This window comes from Trachinotus anak, unplaced genomic scaffold (genome assembly GCF_046630095.1).
Source record: "Trachinotus anak isolate AG129_WGS33_773 ecotype Australia unplaced genomic scaffold, CSIRO_AGI_Tana_v1 ptg000039l, whole genome shotgun sequence".
NCBI lineage: Eukaryota > Metazoa > Chordata > Actinopteri > Carangiformes > Carangidae > Trachinotus > Trachinotus anak.
Window position 1 is genome coordinate 3,263,119 of NW_027273890.1, and position 25,888 is coordinate 3,289,006.

General features: G+C 42.5%; 1 protein-coding gene across 12 annotated transcripts in view; it reads right to left on the reverse strand.

Moving 5' to 3' along the window:
• The window catches only part of tns1b (tensin 1b), a 161,797-nt gene that overhangs the window by 15,825 nt on the left and 120,084 nt on the right, over window positions 1-25,888 (reverse strand). For 8 of the 12 annotated variants that reach the window (XR_011687195.1, XM_071472731.1, XM_071472727.1 and 5 more), the window contains 6 exons: window positions 24,215-24,290; window positions 21,065-21,194; window positions 20,821-20,888; window positions 19,770-19,890; window positions 3,885-5,399; window positions 2,359-2,439 (listed from right to left, as the gene is read on the reverse strand). Coding sequence is in view for 11 of the 12 variants with exons in the window: in XM_071472731.1 (XP_071328832.1) it covers window positions 2,359-2,439; window positions 3,885-5,399; window positions 19,770-19,890; window positions 20,821-20,888; window positions 21,065-21,194; window positions 24,215-24,290 (1,991 nt within the window). In the remaining variant the exon portion in view is untranslated. The remainder of the gene's footprint in view (window positions 1-2,358; window positions 2,440-3,884; window positions 5,400-19,769; window positions 19,891-20,820; window positions 20,889-21,064; window positions 21,195-24,214; window positions 24,291-25,888) is intronic. The other 4 variants (XM_071472737.1, XM_071472728.1, XM_071472736.1 and 1 more) reach the window with 2 other exon arrangements.

A 25,888-nucleotide genomic window follows, 5' to 3' on the forward strand; every position in this document is an offset into this window, starting at 1 on the left:
AAAACAGACAAGCTGTTGGAAGTGTTTCAAAGTAAATAAAAACACGACCTTGAGTATGTTACATAAAGTAATGTTCATCCCTTCAAGCTGAAACTGTAAACAGCAGCAGTGTTTTGGAAGAAAAACATCTCCCACAAATTATCAAAACTTCTCTGATACACTGGTGCATACTGGATGTTTGCTATCTAATGCGTCAGTGTAGCCAGTTCTGGCTGAACCTCAAAGCAGCCAATAAGCTCATTTTAGTTAATCTGGTCTGAAATGAGAGAGCCAGAGGGAGGGAGAGAGAGAGGGAAAGCTTGCAGCATAAAACAAACAGGATTTTGAATTAAGAGTTTTGAGCTAATATGCGATGCCATTGACTGGCGAGGTCGAGGTAGCAACACATGAAGCCCCGGCCAAAGCAGCAAAGCCAGTGTGAAAAGACTTATCACTGGCTGCCCTGCGCTTTGGAACGAGATGAAGGTTAAAGGAAGAAAGAAAGGGAAGAATAAAAGGTTTAAGAAATGAGTGGGAAAACTGGGATAATAAAATCTGTGCTGTTGTTTGTGCTGAGGCAGTTTAACCCGTGGCTTCTCTCAGTGTTGCTCTCTTGATGTTTCAGATTCAGTTGGATAAATAATATGTCTGATGGAACTGGAGTGTTTGTGCAGTTTCAATTTACATGTTTTCTTTGACTGACTGAGGGAATGACCTCATAGACAAACTGAAAGCAAAGACAAGCTAATAGTAGCATTAAAGGGGCCATTTGTAAGTTTTCTCTGCCGCCAGAAGTGGGTGGTGGTCATTGCTGCCTAACAAGAGCTTCGGACATTGATGCGTTTTCAAGACAAGAGGTTATAAATAATAAGGTTATAAAAAATCTGCATCAAGCCAGTGAAATCTTCTTAATGTTAGTAATATGTGTTTAGAACATTAGGTATTGGTCAATAAATCCCAGTACTTTTATATACTATTTTTACACAACAGAAGGACATCAGTGATAAACAAGTGTGCCAGTGTAGGATGCCTGATTTACCTTCAGCTGTTGGCAGGGTGATGGTTAAAAACTCTTGGAGCTGACAGCTTCGAAAAGCATGTAGTCAACACCCCCCAGCCAGAAACACACCCACCATCGCACCGAGCCTGGAAACTGAGAACCAGATGTACCCAGGATGCACTGCACAACAGCAGAGCACTGTCAAACACTGCGCTGTTGCCCTAGCGACGGCTAATGGTTTCCAGCTGGGGCGGCAGGAGATCCCTAGCACTGACAATTCTTCTTTCTCTCTCTCCCATTTTCCAGCTGTTTAAAATCCAGTTATCATATGGAATAAAAATGGGGTTGATTGCCAAAACACAAACCTGATAGGTGATCCTGTGGTGGTTTTTTTTTTTTTTTTTTTCTCGGAAAAGGAGGGAAACCTCAGTCTCCATATATACACACCTGCAATGGAGAGAGGTTATCTAAGGACTGAGACTAAAGACTGAGGGGATAAATTATAGTACTGGAATTAATACTTTATTTCAGACGCTAATGAATCCTTGTAGGACATGATGACTGGAGAAATGATCTCATTAGAACTTCATTCCAACTCTAAAATCCACCATGTAAACGTTGACGTAGTGTTGCATCACTAAAACGGATATTACTGTCTGCGGTAAAGAGGCCAGACTGGGTCCCCGACACCCTCGGGCCCTACACAGAACAGTCCTGTCTGCATTGTGGTGGCTGTCTCCCAGTGGACACATACAGTGAGGTTTCCAACTAGGACTGTGGTCTCTCCTAGATTTGGTGTCCTTTATCTGGCTTTGTAAATCTTCAAAATAGTACGAGTGAAAAAAGCTGCCTTGAATGAGGCCAGTGTATCCTGGCCTCGGTATTGTTCCCAGAGTTTGGCAAAACGGATCTTGTGACATGCACTCTCCTGGCAAGGGACAGAGCCTCCTTTGTGCTTCCCCTGTCTCGTCTTGTGAAACTTTAACATTATCCAATTGAGTTGTTTTTTTTCTGCCCCACAGTTAGGGTAATTTTGGTACCTTGAGGTAGAACTGCAACTCAGAACAAACAGCAATGAGGGGTGAGGTAAGATATGCAAAAAGAAATCATTAGAAGGTGAGTTTAATGACGCTGCTCTGCAAACCCGATGATGACAGAGAAAAACGTGTCATGTATGAAAGGGAGAAAGAGAAAGTGAAACAAAAGGGAGACAGGCAGTCAACAATTAGACAAGAAATGATTAAATCGTCATCAACCAAAGAGCACTGCACTCCAAAGCAAAGCAGATACAGACTTGAATTTGGACTGAAGGAACACTTGAAAAAAGGACCTCTCCTTTTTTCTTTAAGTGTTCCTTCAGACAGGATGGGAGAACCAACCCGAGAGGGAGTGAGAACGGCGGTGCTCAGACTGAGAGGAGGTCATGCTGGGGATGACACTTTTGGCACGAGCCGAGTATTCTGGGTAAAAAGATGAATGATGAGAGAGAGAGAGGAAAATGATGATGATACAACTAAAAGGAAAAGGAAAACAAGCAGAGGATGAGGCTCCCACCTATGACGAGAACAGGAGAACAAGAGGGTAACTGACATTTTAAATGAAAGGTTCTTATTCCTGTTACTTTGAGTGCTGATGTGGATGTTAACCTACAAATCCCACATTATAAACCATAAGTGAAACTGTTTTGTATTGTACTGTATTTACTGCCTCCACACAGGTCATGAAAAATGAGTGTATCTATGATACAGGATGCAGAAAGCAATTCAAGATCGGTGTCATTTACCTCACACAAACAGTATCCTACGTTTCCAACCACTAATGGTGTCAAAGTAGCACTTACTATTGCGTAATGTGAACAATTATTCTGTTTAAATAGCACTAAAGTGAAGTGAAGCGTTTGCTTTCTGAGGGCTCCGCTATTACGCTGCTGTTTGTTGACTTTGCTCCGTGTCTTGCTGCTCTGCGGGATGTCTGATGTGCTTATCTAGGGACAGTCAACCTGCTGGTCTGGAGAGAACACTTCCTGTTTGAGCCTGAGTGACGGGGACCGATGAGGTGACATTCAGGAAATGAGATAAGGACAGGGCAGTGTTTTTCAGAGAGAAACAAGTGCACAGTGCATGGCTGACGGCATCAACATTATTCTTCAGTACTTAGTCCTGTCCTGCATGTTCAGCCACAAAAAACATTACAAACTACTGAGATCATGAATAATAGCTCGTAAATGATGTTGTAATATTTAGAATTTAGTATCAGCAATGACTATTATACAACAGGGTTATGTTATTATCAACTCTACCAAATAAAAGACTGGTTATGGAGGTAATGAACCAAATGTATTAGTGTTTGGCTACAACCAAGATTCAGTTCTTTTTACAGTGCGAGCTTATGGAAGACACTGGGTGATAATGCTGGCCCAGAAGAACCAAACATGACCCCAGAGATGAATCCCATGAACTGAAAACAAAATAAGAATTAAATCGCTTCATGACCGACATATCATGCTGTATTTATCCGTGTCATTATGCTAAAAACAGATAGTGTACTGATCTTTTTCTGTGAGTAAAGTTGTGATATCAGGTAGTCACATCAGAGAACACAGTGTTTCAGCTGTGGGTTTTACATTTATTTTTTTGATCTTCAAGATGTCTGCAGTTTGCTGAGAAACGCTCTATTTCCACAGACTGCATGTGTTGTAGGTCAGGAATCTGTGGAAGTATTGGATTTTTAGGTTGCTTTTTCCCCCAAGAAAAGATTTTATCGTTCCGGGCAGACTATAGAAATCTATAAGATCACATAAATACCACTGATGATGCAACTGGCTGCTGGAAAATAAATTAAAGGTGCTGAGGTCACAAGTGAGTGAGAGTCAGAAAAGAAAGAAATATGCTAATTTTAATCTTACCAGCCACTCTTTGAGCCACCAGACCTTCAACATTGAAGACTTCATCAGGCTCGCTGTCTCTTGGCTGGGGTGATGCTGATGCAGCACTGGGGCTTCTCTGGGGCTCAGACACCTCTGCAGAATGGGACAGTGTGCTTGGTGGGTAGGTGTTGATAGGCTTCATCTGAATGTGGCCAGCTACAGGCGGGAAGCCTTGTGAGGGGGGACTAGTTCCAGTGGTTTCAGAGGTGTAACTCAGAGATCCCTGGACAGGTGCAGGCTCTTGTGTACTGGGCTTCCCAGGTGATATCTGAGCTGGTGACGAGTGAGTGGCCAGGCTGGACATGGGACCCGAAAAGTGAGTATGAATAGCGGCATCGGCCTGGTATGAGGGCCTGGTTTGGCTCTGGGAAAAGGACGGCTGGGTGGTCACTACAACAGTGTTTTCCCGCAGTGGAGCACTTTGGGACTTTGGCACCTGTGAACGGCCTGGTTCCAGGTCCAACATGAGGAGATTAAGGGTTTCAATAGATTGCTCAATCTCTTGTTGGGAGGCGCTGTGGCGATGAGGGAACTGTGGGAGGCTGTGGTGGCTCGGCATCACTGCTACAGAGGGCGGAGGACTAAAAGTGAGGCCTTCAGTCACTGGCTCCTCAGGTACGCCGAACCGCTGCCAAACGTTGAGACCACGCTGGACGGCCTCCCTGCTACTGGTGGTGCGGGCGGGTGCTTGTGGCATAGATTTAGGTTCTGCACCAAACGACTGAGAACGGTACATACTGCCATTCTGGGTGGCGATGTAAGCACCCGATGATGGGGCTGAATCGCTTTGGGTCAAAGTGACGGGTTTGTCGGATCTGCCAACCTTTGGCTGGACGGATTCCAGAGGCTTTTCTGGGACGCTGCGCTCCAGATACGCCACATGGTCCTGGCCATTGATGAGTGGCTCAGACTGGTAGTAGAGATCAGCTGGTGTAGCCCTACCATCTGTGGAGGAGAACGTTCCTAGACTGTCCACACTGTTGCCCTCTTGACTAGCAGGCAGCTCATCATCTAAAATGTCCGTTTCACGGTCAATGCTACCGTGCCCATTGACATGGACCTGGGCAGGCACCAGGTGAAGCATCCCTCCAACAGCAGCTGTCGGGGGGGACAGGTAGCCCTGTCGGTGCATGGGCCCCTCCAAGCCACTCAGCAGCTGCTCCAGCTCCTGTTTCTCTTGGGGACTGATTGATTGTTGGGCAGGTGGGGCGTGATGATGAACTGAGTGTGACTCCTCGACCACAGGAACGTGTGTCTGGCTCACTGTGGTCGTCTGGGGGGCTGTTGCCGCTTCATCAGTTCGGTCAGTTTTGATGGAGGCGGTAGAGTTTCCTGAGTCGCTGCTCACTGATAAGGCATGATCAACTGCAGGTAAGACATGTTCAACAGCAGTGGGTGGAAGTCCGTTTGCTGTGACTGTTCCATCAACAGATTCCTTTTTGCGAACTTTGGCGTAGAGGCTGCCGTCCAGGGGTCCTTGGGTATGGATGACCTCTAAAAACAAACAAGCATAACGGAGACTCATTAGTATCAGATTAAACCAAATGCAACAATCAGCAACCATTTCCATGTCGAGCTATTTTGAACTGCCCAAGTATTTTTAGAGCCATAGTTCTTTGGCCATTACAGAAATAAATGTGTAATCTTCTAAAAATAAGCACACAATATTTATCAAGGCATTTAAGAGCAAGGAGTGAGGAGACAGAAGCAGGAGTGTTGGGAGATTGTGTGGGTATGGCCAAAATAGCTGCAGTTAAATTAAACACTGGCTCATGTCCACCTATTCTGCCAGCTTCAGGAAATGAGCAGGGTCTGTGGCATGCACTGTGGAAAAAACGATGAAATCACAGAAGCCTGATTTGCACTTTCTCAAGCCAGTTGGATTTATCTGTGCCACCTGAGTGATGCCGGCATAACAGAAGATAAATCAGATGTTGACTTTATTTGCTTATGATCCCAGAATTATTGGAGCTAATGTAAAAAACAGATGAATGAAAGGGCATCACAGACTTTTAATCTACCAATTTGTGAACTCACAGACTCAGTTGGAATGGTGCGACGCAGATTGTGTTCACATGCACACATACTGTACATTCACACATAGCCACACCCAAGTCCAGTGAGGAGGAAGTAGGGTGCCCCGATCAGAAGAATTTAGTCATCACTGGAAAATCAGCCTCACTGAGTAAAGGAAAGCCTGGAGTCTTTTCCTGGCCTCCGAAACCAAAGCAAAACAAAAGCTCAACCTACTGAGAGTCACACTGAGAAAACTGAAACACACACACACACACTTACATGCACCTTTTTCCTCCCTGCTGCATTCTCTCATGCAGTCAACACAGCACACCAATGGAGCAAGAGTTATCAAGGAACAGAGAGTCCGTTCCTTATAAGTGTAATGACTGAGAAAAAAAAACCTCAACTTCCTCACATCCTCCACTCTGTTCAGTAACAGTTTGTGTGGTTAAACATAGTTCAAGAGGGCAAAGAGAGAAACAATACCTCATCAGACAATTCCTCTTCCCCTGTCCATTTCAGTTACCAAGAAACCTCATAACCCATGGAGGCATGCCCTGATAACCAAATCAGATTCTACGGCTGGGAAGGAGCTGCACAAAGAAGCTGTCTGTGTCTCTGTAACTTATAGATATCTCCATCTAGGCTCTAGTGAATACAGGGCTCTGTAATTGAGCTTGGTGGGTGTACACAAGCTCAGTGCTGCAAGGTCTCCTTGACTGGCCTCAGGCAAGTTGCCAAGAGATTGGTGCTGCACTGTCAGGCTGCTGCTGGAGACCAATCTGGAGGCTCTCGGTCACAGAAAATCACAGTGTATGCTTACTACTACTAATCCGTTAGTGTGTTTACTTTGATTGGTACATTAGTGAACCACATGCTGGAAAAAAAGGCTTCAGCATCTCTAGTCCAATGGTCTGTTGTAGTATCACATGCGATTCAAACAGTGCAGTGTGACCTGTGCTCAGTGGTCAGTACCTTGAGTTTTGATTTACTGACCTGACTAGAGCACAGTCAGTGCAAACTATAGCCAAAAGAAGACCAATTACAATGCAGAGTTTCAGATTCTTTTGCAGCTGTTAATGTGGATTCTCTCCAAAAGTCAACGTTGCCTCCGCTGAGAATGTAGCTGCTAAGACAGGAGGCTCCAAATCAAGTCATCATTACATATTTATACAGCTCATGAAACTCAAGTTAGGGGCAGTGCATGCATTCCCATCCACATGAACGCACACACACACACAGACTCACACTATTAATGCATCCATCATCCCGATAAACATAGACATAAGTCATGAAAGAGGAGCTCCCCTCGCTTTCTCCATTTCAGTACCTTCATAATAACCTGCACTGTAGCCAAATGTGACTCGCGCAATTAAGATGATCAGTCACACACAGCTCAGCTGACTTCACACCCTGAGAGCCTAAACTACAACACTTCAACAAGTCACCTCAAAGCAAGTCAAAGCCTCATCAAAGGAAATGGCAGAAACACCTCCATGAGGAGGAGGTTCCCCTACCTGTGTGAGCGGTGGACGATGGTACGGTCTCAAACTAAGCTGGGAAAAGCCCTGCAGAGGAGCCCCCGGGGTGGGACATGAGGGATTATAGCAGGAGTTGTTGGAGGAGTTGCTTTTGGCTACTGTTCCTTCTCCTCCTCCCTCTCCTGAACAGTGTGCTGTCTGGCCGGATCAGGAGAGCTGCTGCTGTTGCTGGCTGCTCAGTGGCTCCCACTAGTCTAAAGGCTGCTCCTGCTGTGTGTGCGTATGTGGGAGGTCTATCACAACAGCCTGTTTGACGGTGCACGAGGGAGGTGGGAGGGTAAGGAGCCACTGAAATCCAGAGGATAGAGCTTGATAGGATGACATCAGTCCCATTAGGTCAGGCTCTATTGCACACACCCACTTCCTTGATATGCACTTTTCTACAAGCCAAGTTTCACTGAATCTCTTTGCTTTACTCAAGAGACCCTTTTTTCCACAATAACTGCATCTAAAGTAACTGAGAGAAATACGGACTGAAAAACACCTTTATATGTGCATACACTACAACATTCGCCCTTTCCATGCGAACATACAGATAGCTGCCCCTCCTTCAGCCCACGGTCGTCAGAAACTCATGTAATGGAAAGAGCTACTTGGTCCAACAACAGTCATTTAACGAGCTCTCTCCAAGCTAGGAAGCAGGGAGCAAACTCCACCCTGCTGCAGGCAGATGGAGAAAACAGAGAAGAGGAGCTCACAGGGTAAAAAATAGACAGATGAAAACACTCCTGAGTGGCTCCTGATCCTGATCCTGATTTGTATGAAGTATTTATAGCACTGGTATGAAAAAAGTGATTGAATATAAGCAGATATACAGAAGAAGATTTTAGTTGTGCGATAGGATGGAAGGAGTCTGTTGTGTCATCTGTACACATTAGCACGCAGGACAGTCACTTTACTGCTGCACACAGAATCCAGAACAAGCGGCAACAACCACATTCATCATTCTGGCTGATGATAATAACTACGTGACGGACGTTTTCCCTCATTTGACTCAGATTTTCAGACCAACTCTCTTGCTTCCTCTCTTCAGGCTCTTTCATCTCTTCTCGTTCTTCCCCTGGCCTCTCACTCTATTCTTTCAGCGATGATGACGATAACTAGCTCATGTCTTCACTTTATAAGATGACGTGACTGATGAGCGATCTGCAGCTTCCCCATTTGTAATACCAGAAATCTAATCCCCCGCTTTAAACTTGGGAGACACTTTTTACGGCAAGCTGGACTATTTATGTTGAGGCTGCTCCTGTGTGGTTGCCTGGTGCTGGGACGGCTGCTGTTTTCATTCGGCTGAAATCCCCGCATGTAACCCTCCACAAATAACCTTTGCCGGTGTTCCTTCATTTGATAAGAGAGGGTGTGTGTACATGTGATATCTTACACCGTTTGTGTCCATGTTGGTGTGTTTTTACATGCTCCCCAGGAGGTAAATACTTGCTCTGTGATCCCGAGCACATTAATCAGAGGAGAATGTCTGCAGCCCTGACCTCACAGCCTTTACTAATTATACAACAGCAGGGGAGAGTGGACCATGTCTGCCTAGTCTGGAATGAGCAACTGGTTGTGTCGCTACATCTTCTTCATAAGAGACTGGCAAAAAAATAAAAACAAAAAAATAAGGTGTATCACAAAAGCAGGTAATCAAGCAAGTATAGAAAGTCAGGTACAAAATGTAAACACTACAGAGATACAGAAACGTTGTTTAAAACACAAAGTGTTGTAGATGGAAGGTGCCAGATATTTTGAGGTTTTGCGGACCAGATGGTGCAACTGTGTGACCTCTTCATCTCTGAACTCTGAGCTCTGACCCCTGTGGCAATAGATCCCCCACCCGCACAGCGGAAATAGCATGTTTCCCCTCTAGCTTACATGGCCAAACACACCATGTGCCACTCTATACTTGTGTGTGTGTGTGTGTGTGTGTGAGTGAGAGAGAGAGAGAGAGAGAGAGAGAGAGAGAGAGTATGGGCATTCCAAACCAGTTGGGGGTCCATGTGTAATGGCCACAGGTGTGACATTACTGAAAAGCAATGACGAAACATTTTCTGAGAACGTTCCCTCAGGCCTCGACCACTACAACCACAAATAGCTGGACAAGAATGAAAGAGTAGTGTATTTAAATTCAATAAACCCAAGAGAATAAAGAGCTTCAGTAGCTGTACATAACAGTAACAGTGTGTAAGTACATCCTGGTGCCATATTTGGTAAAAGCTAATGGCTTAACTATTGATTTGGCAACAAAGCACAGCTTCACTGCATGCAAGGACTCAAGGACAGGGATTAAAGTAATACTGCGGCCACGTAAATGATCTACACTAAAGGCTTATTAGATCTGAGCTGGATGAATTTGATTTGTTCAGCTCACAGGAGAGCGATTAATTAAAGGAGTCAACAGAGCTAATGAAGCAGATGTGATAAAATAAAGCAATAACAGTTGTGACATTAGTGGCTGACTGACTGAGAGAAGGTGCATGCCATACAAAATGAGTCATTTTCTCTATTTATTTCAACTGAAGCACAATCTATATACAGTATAAATGCAGCTAAATGCTATTGATGCCAGTGGCAGAACTTCAACTATGAATTTGGATGGGTCCTCTCAGCACATTAGTGGAGAAGCACAACAGGATACACAAAACATTTAAGTACAGTTCAGGACAGTTTAGCTCTTGCCAACATCCATAGCCCAAAAAAACGCTGCGTCAAATGTAAGCACAGAAACCCTTAATGAACACTTTCCTCACAGCTCGTTAAAAATGCATCAAAGAGCAATGTGAATCAATGTGTGAGAGTGCAAACCTGCTAGGTCTGAGGAAGCAAAGCACAAGGTAATGGAGGCAGAAGTGGAATATTGATCAATATCAATATGGGCCGTTCTATTCACCTTGAAAAACTGGCCAAAGCTGATCTACTGGCAGAGGTGGGAGTAAGTCACACATGTGCAAGTCCCAAGCAAGTTCCAACCTGCATTGTGCTATGTTCTTTCCTGCAATCCAAATTTTAGTATTTCTGGACTTAGCCCCTCCCCATGAAAGATGATTTGTATCTTACTAGAATCATGTTTAAATACAAAATGTAACTTATCTTAAAAATATCTAGAAAATTCAAATATTTCATAAAAAGAAAAAGTCAAGTCCATTCCAGTCCCATAGCAACACAAACTGTAACCTGCCACCAGTAACCTGCAGCCAGTGTTGGTCAGAGGTAGTGACTATATTTAGCACAAATACCACTGAAAAACACAAAGCACAGAAAAAAAAACCCCCAACACATGCATCACGCACTATAAATCAGTCAGATAGATCATCCATGCAGAGCATTATATTTCATTCTGGATGAGGCTGCATCTCAGGAAAAGTCATCAGCAGACGTTAGCAACAGGGCTGCAAAGGGAAAATCTTGAGGGCCAAATGAGGAGAGCGTCTGATGAGCTGGCTGTAGCTATCTCACCCTGGAGGTGAGGAGAAGCTTTGATGGGCTCTTTCTTGCTCGCCTCGGTCTGGAGAGACTATAAAGACAGAACCACATCGTTCTGCCTGAGGATTTGATAGTTTATGCAGATCCTCCTCAAAGCAACACTTGTCAGCTCCTGTTATAATCAACATCCTGGTAAATGCTTCAGACACAAGCTGGTCTTGCTCCTGACCGGATACTTCCTGGCATCAGAGCTGTATCAATATGATTCTTTACAGTGGCTTTAACTGTCTAGAATCCTTTGAGCTCCTTCAGGCGACAGACATGTTTTGTGATTTTTGGGATGTAGAATTTTCCAGTGTCCCAGATGACTGCTCTTACACTTTACTTTGTAAATGTGAGACAGACACGAGTCAGAAAGTGAGAGAGAGAGAGCAGCGCTCCAAAAAAGCATGTCCCAAGCCAATGAAGTGGTATTTCTCTGCCCTTCTTAGGTGTTGCTTGTGTTTTAAAGTACAGGGATTAGATGTATGAGGCACTACTGGTCCCAAACTTCTCCCAACCTGTTCAAGTGCTTGTATTGAAAGTATTTTTTCCACGGTTTTCTCCCCAGTTTGGATCAACATATTCCTTTATGCTTCAGTCCATCTCGCTTCCTGTGCATACATCTCCTTTGGCCTATTCATGGTGTCACCAGTCACATCTTTTCACCTGCCAACAAAGACCTAAAGACAACCAGAATGGCACAACGCTCACAGCGGTTATCGTCATCTCTTCACGTAACATTCCCATCCCCATGCAGATGCCCTGAACAACCAGTAGGAGTCACTGGTGCAGTGACACTAGGGCACGGTCCGTCATCAGCTTTCTCTTCTCCTGACTTTGATGAGTAGCTACATATGACAGAGTCAGAGGTGCTGCTATCAGGGACTGAAACTGGGCAGAGGTTTGGCCTCGTACCACCATGTGACCCTGACTGCAGAACCTGCACAACTGAGAAAAATGGACCGTTTTTTTTCATGAATGTCACTGGCAATAAATATGGATAGTATAACACTGCTTTTTCAAACAGTGAAGGGAAAACTGTGTCATGAGAAAGACCAGGAAAGGCCTCTTTAGAAAGAAAGACAATAACAAGGGAGGAGATGCCAGTGCTCCCAGTAGACACAAAATAAAAGTGTTGTCCCTTTGTCTTTGTAAACTTCATCTTGTGTCTCCATCTGCCCCTTGGCTCAAGAGTTCATTCATTCAGCAGGCTTGGTAACCCATGCAGAAGAATGCCCCGGGCAAATATCACACCTGAAACAAGACAATTGTGGCTAATAAAGAAAGTGCAGCTCTTGGTCTTTGTATCTGCTGGTTAACTCCAACTAAACTTTGCTAAATTCCAACAACCGGTCAGGGAAAAATCACCAAACAGATTGACAACTGACAGATAATGCAAAAGGATTAGAAATGTTTGTGTAAAGAAAAGCTGGACAAGTGCCTGTCTCTGTAGATCCTTCTCCTACAGTGTAAAGACACCAATACTGGATAAAAGACGGATAAAGAAAGGATCTATGGGAAACGCTTGTGGAAAGTGATCGTGATTAATTATATCCTGGCTGTGTGAAGATGGCTGGAGAAGAAGAGAGGGAGCGAGAAAGAGAGAGTGTCTGGTCAACAGCTGGAGTAAAGCTGTAGCCATAAGGAGGTAACAGACCCCTCATTCATTCCCACTCATTATGGACATCAGATAACTAACACTTTGTTTCTCTCAGGATTTGCAGTGTCTTGCAGAAACCCCTACGATACTCACGCCATTGTACAAAAATACAAGTGTACCATTTATGTGTTCTGTTGAATGAACTTCAGCTTTTAATGCTTGTATACAAAAAGGTTAGTACCTGTTGCATTCCACAGTATCAAAGCTAAATACCCTCTGACTGAGAAGTTTCCATCATATTCAGTGTAGCACACGCACATTTAAACTTCCCCACACTCAGTAACTGTCGCCCTGCAGAAACCCCTGTCCTGTCCCTGTGCCCCCGGAGCCAGAGTCCAAACGGGGACACTCCGCAACACAAAGCGCCTGTTCTCTCTGTGTCCAATGCAGTCCTTACTAGAAGGCCTTTATTTTTCTGTCTTGGCTATTACGCAATCTGAGCTGGGCAAAGTTTGGAGTCAAAGCAGCCTAATCCTCCCAAAGCCTCAGACCAGACGAAGGGATTGATAGGGTGGAAGCCTGTTGCCAACACAAAGGGCCAGACGTTTCACCTCTGCATCTTCTTGGTGAAATGCCACAGCCTCACAATGACCGTTTCAATGCGATCACACTGAACAGTGGCTTATAGCATTGGGGGGGGGGGGGGGGGGGGGGGGGGGGGGGACGACGACGACGACTGTCAGAGTCACTTTGGAGAGTTAGACGCAAGAAAGTTCAGGCTAGCTGATATCACCAGTGGTGGACAGCTGCTGTCCAGAGCCCACTGTTCACAATCAACAATCACACAGACGAGTACGAGTTCATCTCATTTTCATTTAATCGTGGAACAACTCAGCTGGAACAGATTGGCTACCACCATAACATCTGGAGAATAGATTGACTGAGAATCCAAACCGATGGACGCCGATGCCACAGAGTTAACAAAGCACCCACCCTGCTGAAGGGCCCATGAGCAAGGTGCCGACTCCACATCAGGGGTTGCTACCCTGCAGCTGACCCTGACCCCTGATATCCTTGTTGTTGGAGGTCAATAAGAGTTTAGATATTCGTACGAGTTGAGAGAAGCCAAAGACACAGATGAAATTGTAATTTTGTAGTTCACTTCTCTGGCATCAGCAGATCTTGCTACCATCAAATTCTGTAATGGAGATCTATTGAACAGTGCATTCATTGAGAATTAGTAATGGCCATATTTCACTGGTGTCTGCTGAGATTTACTGCTCACCTGGATCTTCAACTACTCTTGGGACAATCGAACTCATCCGCTGGGGCCAAAAAACAGTCTCAGCAGTGATATCACTGTGTTGCATCAACATCTATCTCCACCAGGATTATGTAATCCCCGCACCCCACCCCCCCAACCCCACCCTTGTCTGTAGCTCACCAAGCAACACAAATACACACTTAAATTTGACTTGACTCATTTAAACTCCACTCAAGAATGCAGCAACAAATAGTCTCTGCCCAACTCAGAGGTGAGACTCGGTGAGAGTGCAGGGACAGAAACACTGTGACTGACTGATACATGGGAGCAAAGCAGAAGTATCAACCTCCTGGAGAGAAAGTGCAAAACAGACACACTTGACACAGGGAAATGCCACCTTGGATAAACAGTAACTTGATGGCTTCAGAAAATAAGCTTACATAGAGAAATCAAGGACACTTGACTCACTTTCTTTCTGGAAGTTGCCTAAAAACTTCTTTTCACGTTTCAATTTATTACAACTCGAGTCTTATTTTTGTAGTTTTGATCATTTTTGCAATCAAGAAACAAAGCTGAGACCTGGAATACTTCTACACTGCTGCATCAAAGTTGACCACAGTTGAACCAGGAAGTCAGTGTATAAACTGACAGGTGTTTACACCAGACACTGGGTGACAATCTTGCAATTTGCATTTCTTTACTCTTCCAGATAAATTAATCAAACCTGGGGTTTAACACCTGCATCTGCCTGCTCTTGTTTTCTGCACCTTTAGGCTTTTAATTAAGTTTTAAGTTGTACCAAACCTCAGTGATCCTTTGAGCGAATAAAAACAGATGTGCCTGCAATGTACCTCAATGTTTGATCACTGGATAAAATGGATAAAAGCATTTGTAAAAGCTTAAACTGCAAGTGATTATTTGTCAGTTGAAGTTTGGTTGAATCAGTAAAAAATATTAACAAATAAAACACAATGTGGCAACCTAGTGTCAATAATTTATTGAGCACATTTCCACATAAAGTTTCTTGTTTCAGAAACACATCTGCAGAACTGAGCATGTTACTCACATGTTGTCATAGACGTCAGCCGTTAAATTTGTGACAACAAACTCCGGCGTCTTAAGAGCAGAGGACAAGCTGGACGCAGGCTCAAGGGCAGAACTCTTCAACAGCTACTGAAGCTTAAAAAAAGGCGTCAGCTGCCTCACTTCGCAGGGAAGTCGAAGAAACGCTGGATGCAAATTCACCATGTAACACTTAGAGAGTCTGTCTGTGCTGAGCAGCAGCAAGCACAAACCCACACTGACATTCTCTGTCACTCCTCCTCCTGTTAATGTGCGCACAAAAGAGCTTCACAGTTGAGTGGAGGAGTCTGCCTTTAACTCCTCCGACTCCATGGAGGAGAGAGAGGGATTCTGGGGAAGCTGCTTGAGTTAAGTTAAGTTTGGACCAAATGAAAAACTCTGTTCAGAACCAGATGGGAAATGGGAAATATTTTAAAATTGCCACAACAATGACTGCAGATCAGTTAAGTGTTAGATTTGTTTTGGTTTTTTCCACAGCCAAATCCTGAACAGTAGAACACAAGAGTCAAAAATATGATCCCCTCCTCACTGTCTCCACAGAGCTGGAGCTTTCAGGTTCTCTGACACATCTGTTCCTCACGTTGTGTTTCCTGCAGCGTATTGCTGCCTCCTAACATCAGGCTGTAGTTTTGTCTGGAGCAGGGTTGTTTGATTAGACTGGTGCATGTGTCATGTGACTGACGGGGTCAGTCTATGATCTATTTCCAAAGTCTATAAATGTATAAATCTATAAATCTGTTTCAGTCAGACACTCTTGTCTTAAAGAAATGATCATTTATAACAAATGATTATATAGTCAGATTTGACAGGAAAGGCTCTGCTCTTTGACAGAGTCCTCAGACCTGAGTGAAGAGGATGATGATGATGATGATGATGATGATGATGATCATCATCATCATCATCATCATCATCATCATCATCATCATGAACATGAATTATCAGCTGGCCGCCAAACAGCTGAAGAATGAACCAGTGATTGTGAAGGAGGAATAAAGAAGCAGGTGTCAGTCAACATAAGATCTGTGCTCTCTCTGAATTTAATACTACATTTAATTTGCACTTTTTTTGCCCTGAGTCTATGGATTTTACTTTGGGTGGATACAAGTAGAAACTAATAGTAGAAAGTAGAAACTACACTAAGTTGGCTCTTTTATTAACCCAGCTAAAACTAATGCAATCTAATACAAGAGCCCTGCAATAAATCCTCCTTCATGTAGGTTATCATGTTCAGTTTTTATTTTCATCATTTTACAGAGAACAAGTGTTTCTATTAGTTATGATAAACCCCATTTATGTCATTGAAGGTAGGGTAAATAAGATAAACACCTGTTCAATGCAACACAGTTCAACAGCACCACAAAGTCAGTCCTCCAAAGTCATCGTACAGTTGAATCAACACCTCTCTAAATGGCAAATGTCTGTGTTTGCTCTTTGGTCATGTTCAGTGTAAGCCTCATTTTTCTTGAGCTGGGCAAATGAAATATTCTTGGTATATTACTTTGTAAAGTGAATGAGTCCATTTTAATGTTAACCTTGGAATCACAGAGTCAGTAAATAGAGCTGTTCCTGCTGAGTTGTAGGAATCTGTCTTTAGTATTATAGTCAACTGTGCTGTCTTTTTGCATCTGGTGAGCATTCAGATCAGTTGAACATGTTACTCACACTGGACTTCCTGGTTGGTATTTCATCTTCCAACAGGTACCTTAAACAACCAACCAATCCAGCCCCTTTCTGCTGTTTGAACCACTGTGCTGTTTAAAGTCTAACTGCAGCACTGGACAGATTCATGAACTGTAGAAGGAGGTTCTAATTTCATTTCATTTCCAAATGATTTCAATTCTAGAAAAATAGAAAGATGAGAAATAATGTGAAGCAGTTAATGAGGAACATATGGTGCTGAGGTTGTGTGCAAAAAGGTCATAATGACCTGGTGCATCCTTTAGACTTGTGTGGCAACTGAGGATTTGATCATTAGCGATATTAAGTAAGTGAATTGTGTAATTGTTGTGACGTTTTCTTGTTTCTGTATATACAAAGTGCAGGCAGGACAAAGGTTCCTGTGTTGAAACAGACCCACAGCGGCTGTAGCTGCTTTTACACAACGAACACAATGAAAGTCGACATCAATCTTTAGAAACCAACAACCACATAGAAAGCACTTACCCGATGTTGATCCCAACAAAACATTGACCCTATAATTTTCAGCTTTATGCAATGCCTTGATAAGCAAAGAATTGATGTAAGTAGCCTTCCACTTTCCTCAAAAAAGCAGCTGCAGTCCTGACAAACTGCAAACCCAACAACAACACTTAAGAAGATACATGTCCTGTTTTCCCTCTCGGCTCTGAAAGCCACTCTGTCAGAGGAGCTAACTGCCTTTTCAGCTCTCACAAGTGTGAAGCCAAATGACAGTGGAAACACTGCAGTTTCCTGGAAACCCTTTTTCTCTTGTTTCTGTGAGAGGGAAGCATTTTAGACTGTCTTTAAATACCTTTCTGAAGCAGTGCTCATTTAAAATACAACGTATATCTGTCTGACGGTGCTGGCTGAATAAAGGCACAGCACAAAAGGTTACTATGGGACATGTTTGTAGCCGATCTTATATGATCTCACGGATGTCAAATTCAGATTTGACCGCTGTAACATCATCGGATGACAGAAGGCAAGATGAGGCAAGCCACTTGGACCGGGCACACACAAACACACACACACATACACACACACACACATGCACGCACACACACACACACACACACACACAAACAAACACACACACACACACACACACACACACACACACACACACGCTCACCTCCACTGAGACAGAACAAGACTCACACCTATGCTATTTTAGCAGGGCCTATTTCAAGCTGCTGCAGAGTGGGGTAGATACTTTATGGGTACTGATAGAAGGTAGCCAAGTAACCTCTAACCTTTGACTACCAGGGAGACCAGTAAAAACACACAGGGGGGAATCAAGGACAAATATCCAGGAAGCATCCCTCTTCACAGAAGTCCATCTGTTATTTTGTGAATGGTCCCTTGAATTTAAGAGACTGGTCAATTTTTAAAAATCATGAAAAATGTTCTAAATTGCAACATTGCAATTGTCAATTCTTTCATTTTGTGTTTGCAAGGTCCTCGAGTGCATCAGTGCTGTTTGCAGTTTGTTGACTTGAGGAGATCAATGAAAGACTAGTGGAGTGGTGTATATATAAATGTACAAAGTACATTAAATTAAATGTATTCAATAAAATACATTAAATTAAATGTAGTACATACATATAAATGTACTAAGTACATTTACAAAATACATTTAACCAGTACTCTACATAAGTAAAAATAATTCAGATGTACTTGTACTTTACTGGAGTATTTCCATTTGCTTCCTTAAAACTTCCAAAGTACAACATTTCAAAGAGGAATATTGTACTCTGTATTTATTTGACAGTTACTATTTAATTTAGAAATTAAGATTTTGTGTACAAAACATGTGATTGCTTTATAAAAGATGATGCATTACTATTACTATTAATTTAACTACCAAACACTGTAATGAGGACTTAGCTGAATAAATTAATAAATTATTTTAATGGCCACTGCAGATGTTTGCAGTTGTGGATGTTGGCTCATACAGAAAATGAATTACTGTATCAGTAAATAATGGTTTATGCTGGAACATAGGATTACAATTTTCCTTTCACTATTATGTTAAACATAACAAAGACATAATAAATTCCTCTTTCAGGAGTCAGTTTTTCATCTGCCACAACGAGACAGAAAGTCATTCCAATGCTTATAAAACAAGCTGGTCATCCGAACAAGCGCGGCTCTTTCAAAAGCAAAACAACAGCCTCGCTGCTATCGCTGAGGGCGTAGCATGTCTTCCATTTTTGGGTGGCGGAGAAAGTTGCACTTTGGCTACAGAGTGACCACCGCACTGCTCTGTCCAGGCCTGTGGCTGAACCCAGGAATGTCTCGTGCTGCACTCTGGAAAGCAATAGAGTCAGGTCCCATGGGGCCTCTGGCTTCTCTGTGGTCATAATTTCACCACAAGTGCATTCAGCGTTACCAGTGTCTCTCCTTCCTTTCATACCATGATTTACCATTTACACCTCGGAAAGCATGAAACCTCTTGCTGCAGATTTGGGCTGATTTTGATGCTCCTCACTACTCTGTAGACTCCAGACTTTCAGTATTTACCTGTATACATGACTGAGACCCTGTGTCTTGTCTCATAAAACATTCCAACACTGGTTTGAACTTAAATGTGACCTCAGCCTGAACTCGTCATGTGGGAGTTTTAAAAAGGATAAAAGTGTGAAAAAAGTCTTTTCACTCCATTAGGACAGAGGCTGAATCTCCTCTGTGTCACGCACAGAGACAAAAACACCCTTGTTACAGCTTGGTTACATGCTGCTTGTGTGTTTGTGTGTGTGTGTGTGTCAGTGTTTGTGTGTGTCAGTGTTTGTGTGTGTGTGTGTGTGTGTGTGTGTGTGTGTGTCGGTGTTTGTGTGTGTGAGAGTCAAAGAAAGTCAGAGACCAGAATAGCATCCAACAACTTCCTCTCAACCACATTAAGATGCATGTACACAGTCACATGTGCAGTTTGTGTAACATCAACACATAAATTGACCCTTTCAGTGAGAAGTTCATGAGGAGTGTGTCCACTCACTGACACTGACGGCTAATGAGGAAGAGGAGGAGGATGATCATCCATGACTTCTGCTGAAGTGTTATTGGTCACATGCCCATCCATGAATGTGATGTGCAGGTTGTTACATCGATCTGACAGTTTACTTAGAATAGATCAGAAATGTGGTTCGACACCCAGTCACTTAAAATAACAACCAACACTGCTGAGAGTGTGTACAGGACCACGTAAAATACCATCTGCTCACCGTCTGAGGTGTCCTCACAGTTCTGATTGAAGTTTTCGTAGGAGTCCCAGCGGATCAGGGGATCCTGTGTGTTGTAGTCAACCGAGACGCTCGGCCCGTTCTCCAGGTGGTCCACACCTTGACCAGAAGTACAAAAAGGCAGAGCAGAACATGTGAATGTCTTTAAATCACGAAACCGACTTACTTTAATCTTCATTTTAAAAGGTCCCATATTTTACAGTTTTCCTGAGTTTTATTTGAAGTGTTGATATCCATAAAAAGGCATATTTGTGTTTTAAGAACCAAAAACCATCTCAGTGTAGTTTTACATCTCCCCTCTCTGGCTTCTCTCTGGAGCTCTAGTAACAACAGGTCAGTCAGCCAATCAGAGGAGAGGATCTGAGCCTCTCAGACTGTTTTCTGAGTGATTGAATAAAAATATAGCAGATTTCAGGTAAACACTCAGAGAAACCAAATCCTGCAAGGTTGGATTGTGGCTCCAGGTGGGCTTAGTTTGGGGAATAGCTGAGGTTTGGAGACTGCTTTGATGTGACATCACAAAGTTCCAGAAGTCCTGACGGCTGGTTTTAAGGCTCAGTTTCTGAATACAGGCTGTGTGCATTTCTCTGTGGACTGAGGCTTTGATACTTTCACAGTATTAATATAGAACCTAGACCTGCTTTATAATCACAAACACATGGACATCTACCTTTAGACTATATAGGACCTTTAATGTTTATCTAATTCCTTCATTTGATTGATAACAGGTATGACTGACATTTGTTAACTGTTTTTGTTAATTAAATAACCAATAACAAACTTTTACATTAAAAAGATTATCAGAAATATGAAGGTGCAGGGCAACATGTTGGCAAACCAACGGCAACATCCCCAGTTTGAATCCATGGCTCTTTTGATGCATCTTTTCCCCCTCTTTCTCCTTGACATTTAGTTTCTGCCTCTCTGTTATATACTGTCAATTAAAGGTAAAAATACCCTTAAAATAATTAGGACAGTAAAATATAACATAATATGCTTCAGTGTACTCATAAAATCAGACACATTGATTCTTACCATGAATTTTCTCTGGCCCGAAGGAGAAAATAAACTCCACTTTTCCATATTCTGGAAATCTGTCGTCTGCAGTAAAGAAATAAAAAGTGTTCTGGTTCATTAAAGTAGCAAAAAGCAAACAGATTATAATGCAATACATCTCATGAATACAGTATTTAAAGTGAAGTAATATTTCCAGAGGTTCAGATTTTATTCATTAGCTACAGTATTTATCCAAAATGTGACTGTTTGCATCTGTCAACCTTTGAACGTCTCATCAAGCTCATCTTTCCCAAAGACGATCCCCAGGTCGTGAACAGCACAGGTGTGAAACTGCACCCGGAAGATCACGTCTCGGCATGGGCTGCGGTAACGCTTGTGGTAGCACTTGAGCTGGAGGGAGAAAACCATCAGAAGAATAATACTGTGTAGCAGCTGTTTTGCATCACACCGTGCCAACAGAACTCAACAGGTGGGTTAAACTGGGTTGGATTGCAGCTGGATAGATGCCTTTAGAGCTCCACAGGTATCACATTAATAATAATTTCAGGATTTTTTTCCAATGTGTCAGTTCTGATGAGAAAAAAATGCTGTTTTCAGCAAATTAAACTGCAGAATCAAATCACTTCTCAACACGGTTTCAGTGCTGATGCACTCAGAATATCAAGTGAGCAACAATATGAAATGATCCCTGTGAAACACAAGCCAGAGACATGTCAACTTGATTCACTGCTCGGTCTCTCACTGCACTGGCTCAGAGCTAGAAAAAGCATTTAAGGCATTTTTTTATATATATCCCTTGCAATGTATGGCCTCTCCACACACGTTATTATCCAAACTGTTTCCCCAAACACAACAGCTTTAGGAGCAACACTGATACCACACACCGGAAAATCTTCTCTCTCCCTCCCACTGCTTCCTGATGTGCAGCCTGGACCTGTGAGGCTTTTACAAGGACCTCACATTTACAGGTACCGAAGGAGTATTTACCATAACCCAGACAACTTGCAGCTCACAAACCGTGACTGTAAAGAATTAAAAAAATGACCAACTAAAAAACATCCCACTGTCAGATTTACAGTTAGCTTTAATTCTTCAACATAATAAAGTATCACACATGTAGAATTTATCTGCTACACGACGCAGTAGACACTACTAAATACTAAATGCGACTGACTGCTTTCCACAAAAATCTTCTGCTTGTGGAGCCAAATGAGACCAAAACATATAAGATCGAGGATGAAAGAATGGCAAAGTGAAATATCCTGCGGCTGCAGCTTTCTGGGATATGGTAAACCTCCCACTGAGGGGTCTGTTTCATGAGGAAAACAAAGCTGCTGAGCCAAGTTTGAGAACAAATAATAGAAGAAGGAAAACATTCATTTTAAGCTTACATGCTTTATGGCCTTTAGAGCACATTTTCATTTTCTTGCACCAAAACCCTCTCGTTTGTCGATTGATTATCTTTAATGTTAAAGGAAAAATTAAGTTTGTTTTCTCTTTTGCAGAGAGTTAGATGAGAAGACTGATAATCATTCGTATCCATTAAATATATAAAGCTGTAGACAGGAGACACTTAGCTTAGCATAAGATAAGCTTATGCTCTTTATTCTAGGTTAAGCTAACCGGCTGCTGCAGCTTCATATTGCATAAAATAAGCTTATGCTAAGCTATGCTAAAAACATTTTACTTTGCCTTCCTTTCATCCTTGATTTTTATACGTTTTGGTCTCATTTGGCTTCATGAGTAGAAAATATGTTTGTGGAAAGCAGTCAGTCGCGTTTGATAGTTAGCATATGCTAAGCACAAAAATGTCAGGAAGTCACTTCACATTAACCCTTATAAAGCTCAACTTGTCATTTTTACATTTCAGGTCATGTACAGATTTAATAAATGACATATAACATGTTAATTAGAGGCACTTTTGGTGAGACCCAGGCGAGCTGTTTCTAGTCTTTATTCTAAGCTAAGCTAACAGGCTGCTGTAGCATCGTGATGACAGAGGTGAGGGTGGGCTCAATCTTCTCGTCCAACTCTCAGCAAGAAAAATGTAGAAATACTCCATTAAAGCTCTGAACCTGTTTGCTGAACTTCTTCACTGTTTCTTTTCTGTGCTCTATAAAGTTTATTGTAACATTTTGGACGCAGCTTTATCATAAACTCTAAAACAAAGTTGAAACCAAACTTGGAATTAAAATGAGAGAAGGAAACAGCCAAAACCTGAAAAAATTTAAATTATGTTTATAAAGATTTTCCTCTGTAATTATCTTTTTTCATTTAACCATTCAGCAATTAGTAATTTCTTGGCAGCCATACAATCAATGCACAAACTCACACCATTGCAGTTTGAAATGCTGGAGCACACTCCACGCTGACTAATGCCTCTCCCATTTTTGCCATGAGGCCACAGTTCACATTTTCTGTGTTATCTGCATAATAACAAGCATCAGCAGGCAGTGGCTCAGTCAGATGATGCATTCAGCAGAATCCATTAGTCCCTCTTAAATAAAGGATGAGATACGCGCTCAGCTCTGAGGGGCCAAAATGGGACAGCCTCAAGCACACACTAAGTGCTACCTTTGAAATTCTCCATGCTGGAATCATAAGCTCAGAGGACATCTCATGGATAACTTTAAACTTTGCTGATCTGTGCAGTTACTTTGCCTGAAATACATGCAAATGAAAGCCAGAGGCACTAACAGGTGGTACTTTGCTGAGGACCTTTTTTCTTTATTTTAAAACTAGAAATGGAACGATTTGGAGCAGTTTTATATATTTCCTCAAAATCAGAAAAGACTTTTCAAAAAGTATAAATCTGACATTCAACTTTAACTGATGTCACATCATCTTTAAATTGCAGACTGTGTCCAAAACGCTGCTGGAAAGGAAGTACGCTGCCATTTCGACATCATAGTTTCCAGGAAACATATTGTGTGCTAATGAGGGTCTATAAACTGAAGTACAGGACCATGGCCAACTGTCTTCCCCCAGGTTTTTTATGGCCCTATTTTTTTCTGTGAATGGATACAATAAACTGCTGCAGCACATGCATACAGAACATACACCCAACATCAGGCTGGAAAAAAACAGGATTCCCTCAGTACTAATAAACAAGAAAAAAATCTGTGCATCCTCTATACATTTGTGCAGATGCTCTCATTCACATGCTATGCTAGTAACATTTAGGTTCCATTTGTTTTTATTTTTCTCTGGCAGAGGTCAAACACTGGAAAAAGTAGGACAATAAACTTTCCCTGTTATTGGCCTCACATGTGAGAAAAAAAATCTGCAGCAGTTTCCTCGTTTCCCAGTTTAAATTCAGAGAATGTGATTCTCTTAGCTGAGATGCTGAGATGTAGTCTTTATAATTATCATATCATTGGCTGCTGTTTCTGTTTCTGTGATATTCTTACCAGGATGTCCCCTTTCAGAAGAAGACCAGGCTCGATGGTGATGCAGATGCTCGTCTGACTGTCACCCTGAACATTACTGTGAAAGAGAAAAGCCACAACGTGTTATATGTTATATAATGTGTCTGCTTTCATTATTACATTGTCACAGTGAATATAAACACTGTACAACCCAACATTACTCCACTGATGTTGCCTGTCCGGGTATAACTATGTGCACATGATCTACATCGTCTACTAACAATCCCTCATTTGCTTTAACAGTGGCCATCTCAGAGCGTAACCGTGGTGCCGTCCAGGGCTAATTTTGGGTATTAGTGTCTACATGATTGTCTAACTGGTGGAGTGGGATCAAAGGGTGGAGAGTGCTAATAAGGAGCATGTGAGAGAAAGTGGGGAGGAATGTGATTTGGGGCTTTAAGGGGTTGACAGTCTGGAAGTGTATGTGCTCTGATTGTTTCACACTTGTTGTTATGTATGCTGTAAACGTGTTTATGGTACTGACACTGTTGTAAGAATGGACGCAGTAGAAACAGTTTGACACCAGCAGGCTTTACTATGTGAAGTAGTGACTTTAAAACACTTAATAAACTTCTGCAGAAAAAATGAGGAGGAATGAGAAAATACAGGAGGAACGCAGGGATCAGAAATATTTACAGTAACAATGGATCAAATGACTCTGTGTAATGTAAACGAAATCACTTGTATTAGAAACCCACAGAGAAATACCACCTGATTCTCTATGGCGCATTGTAGCCTCTTTTAGCTCAGTGTTTTGGTTTCCAGGCCCACAAACTCAGCTGTAGGAAACAGACAGCTGTTTTCAGTAAAAAAATAAAGGTCTGATAAATCTGTTGTACGCTCACCTGCCCAACACCAAACAGCAGAGAGAGAAAGTTAACAACTAGCTGCTAAACATGGCGGCAGCTAAAAAGCCTGATCGTTTTCTCAGGAGGTGGTGGAGACCAAAACATAAAAGGTCAGGTGGACAGAAAGTTAATGCTGGTGTCTCTGTGACTGTGTAAATTAGCCTCTGTTAGCTAAAACATTCAAGGGTCTAAATGTTCCAACAAAATGTAGATAAAACACGTGGTTTTAAAAGATTAGTTACTTTCTGACTTTGACTTCTCATTTAGTTTCAGCAGGAATCATGTTTGCCAAATTGATTGGCAACTTTCAGTTGTTGAGTTTTCCATGCTAATGCTGCCTCAGCCAAGATGCTTCTGGTTGGAAAAATTAAATCTGCTTATTGTTTTTTTTTTTTTTTTTTTAGTAATATATTAAAGGAAACTGCAGGATCAAACATAAACATGCATGTTTTCCTGATAGGACCCAGCAGCTTTCTACTCCTGTATGTCTTTATGCCTCACCCATCTGAGGCCAGTGCAGCTCCCCCCTCAAAGCCTCTCCTTAAACCTCCCCTCTTCTCAAAACAACAACAGAAAGCCATAGAATCCATTGTTTCCTGTTTGGCCCTGGGAACCAGCGGGGTCCTCTGGCAAGAAAAGCCCTCAGGCGTCCACACAGATGCCTCTGTCTCTGTTTCATTGGCTCTTCAATCACAAATAACACTATAAGTGATTGTGAGATCTAAAGTAGGGAAACAAGAGCCTGCGACCGGGGAGGTTGGATTAATACAATAATGTGAGTATAAACTGGCAACAGGGATGATGTGTG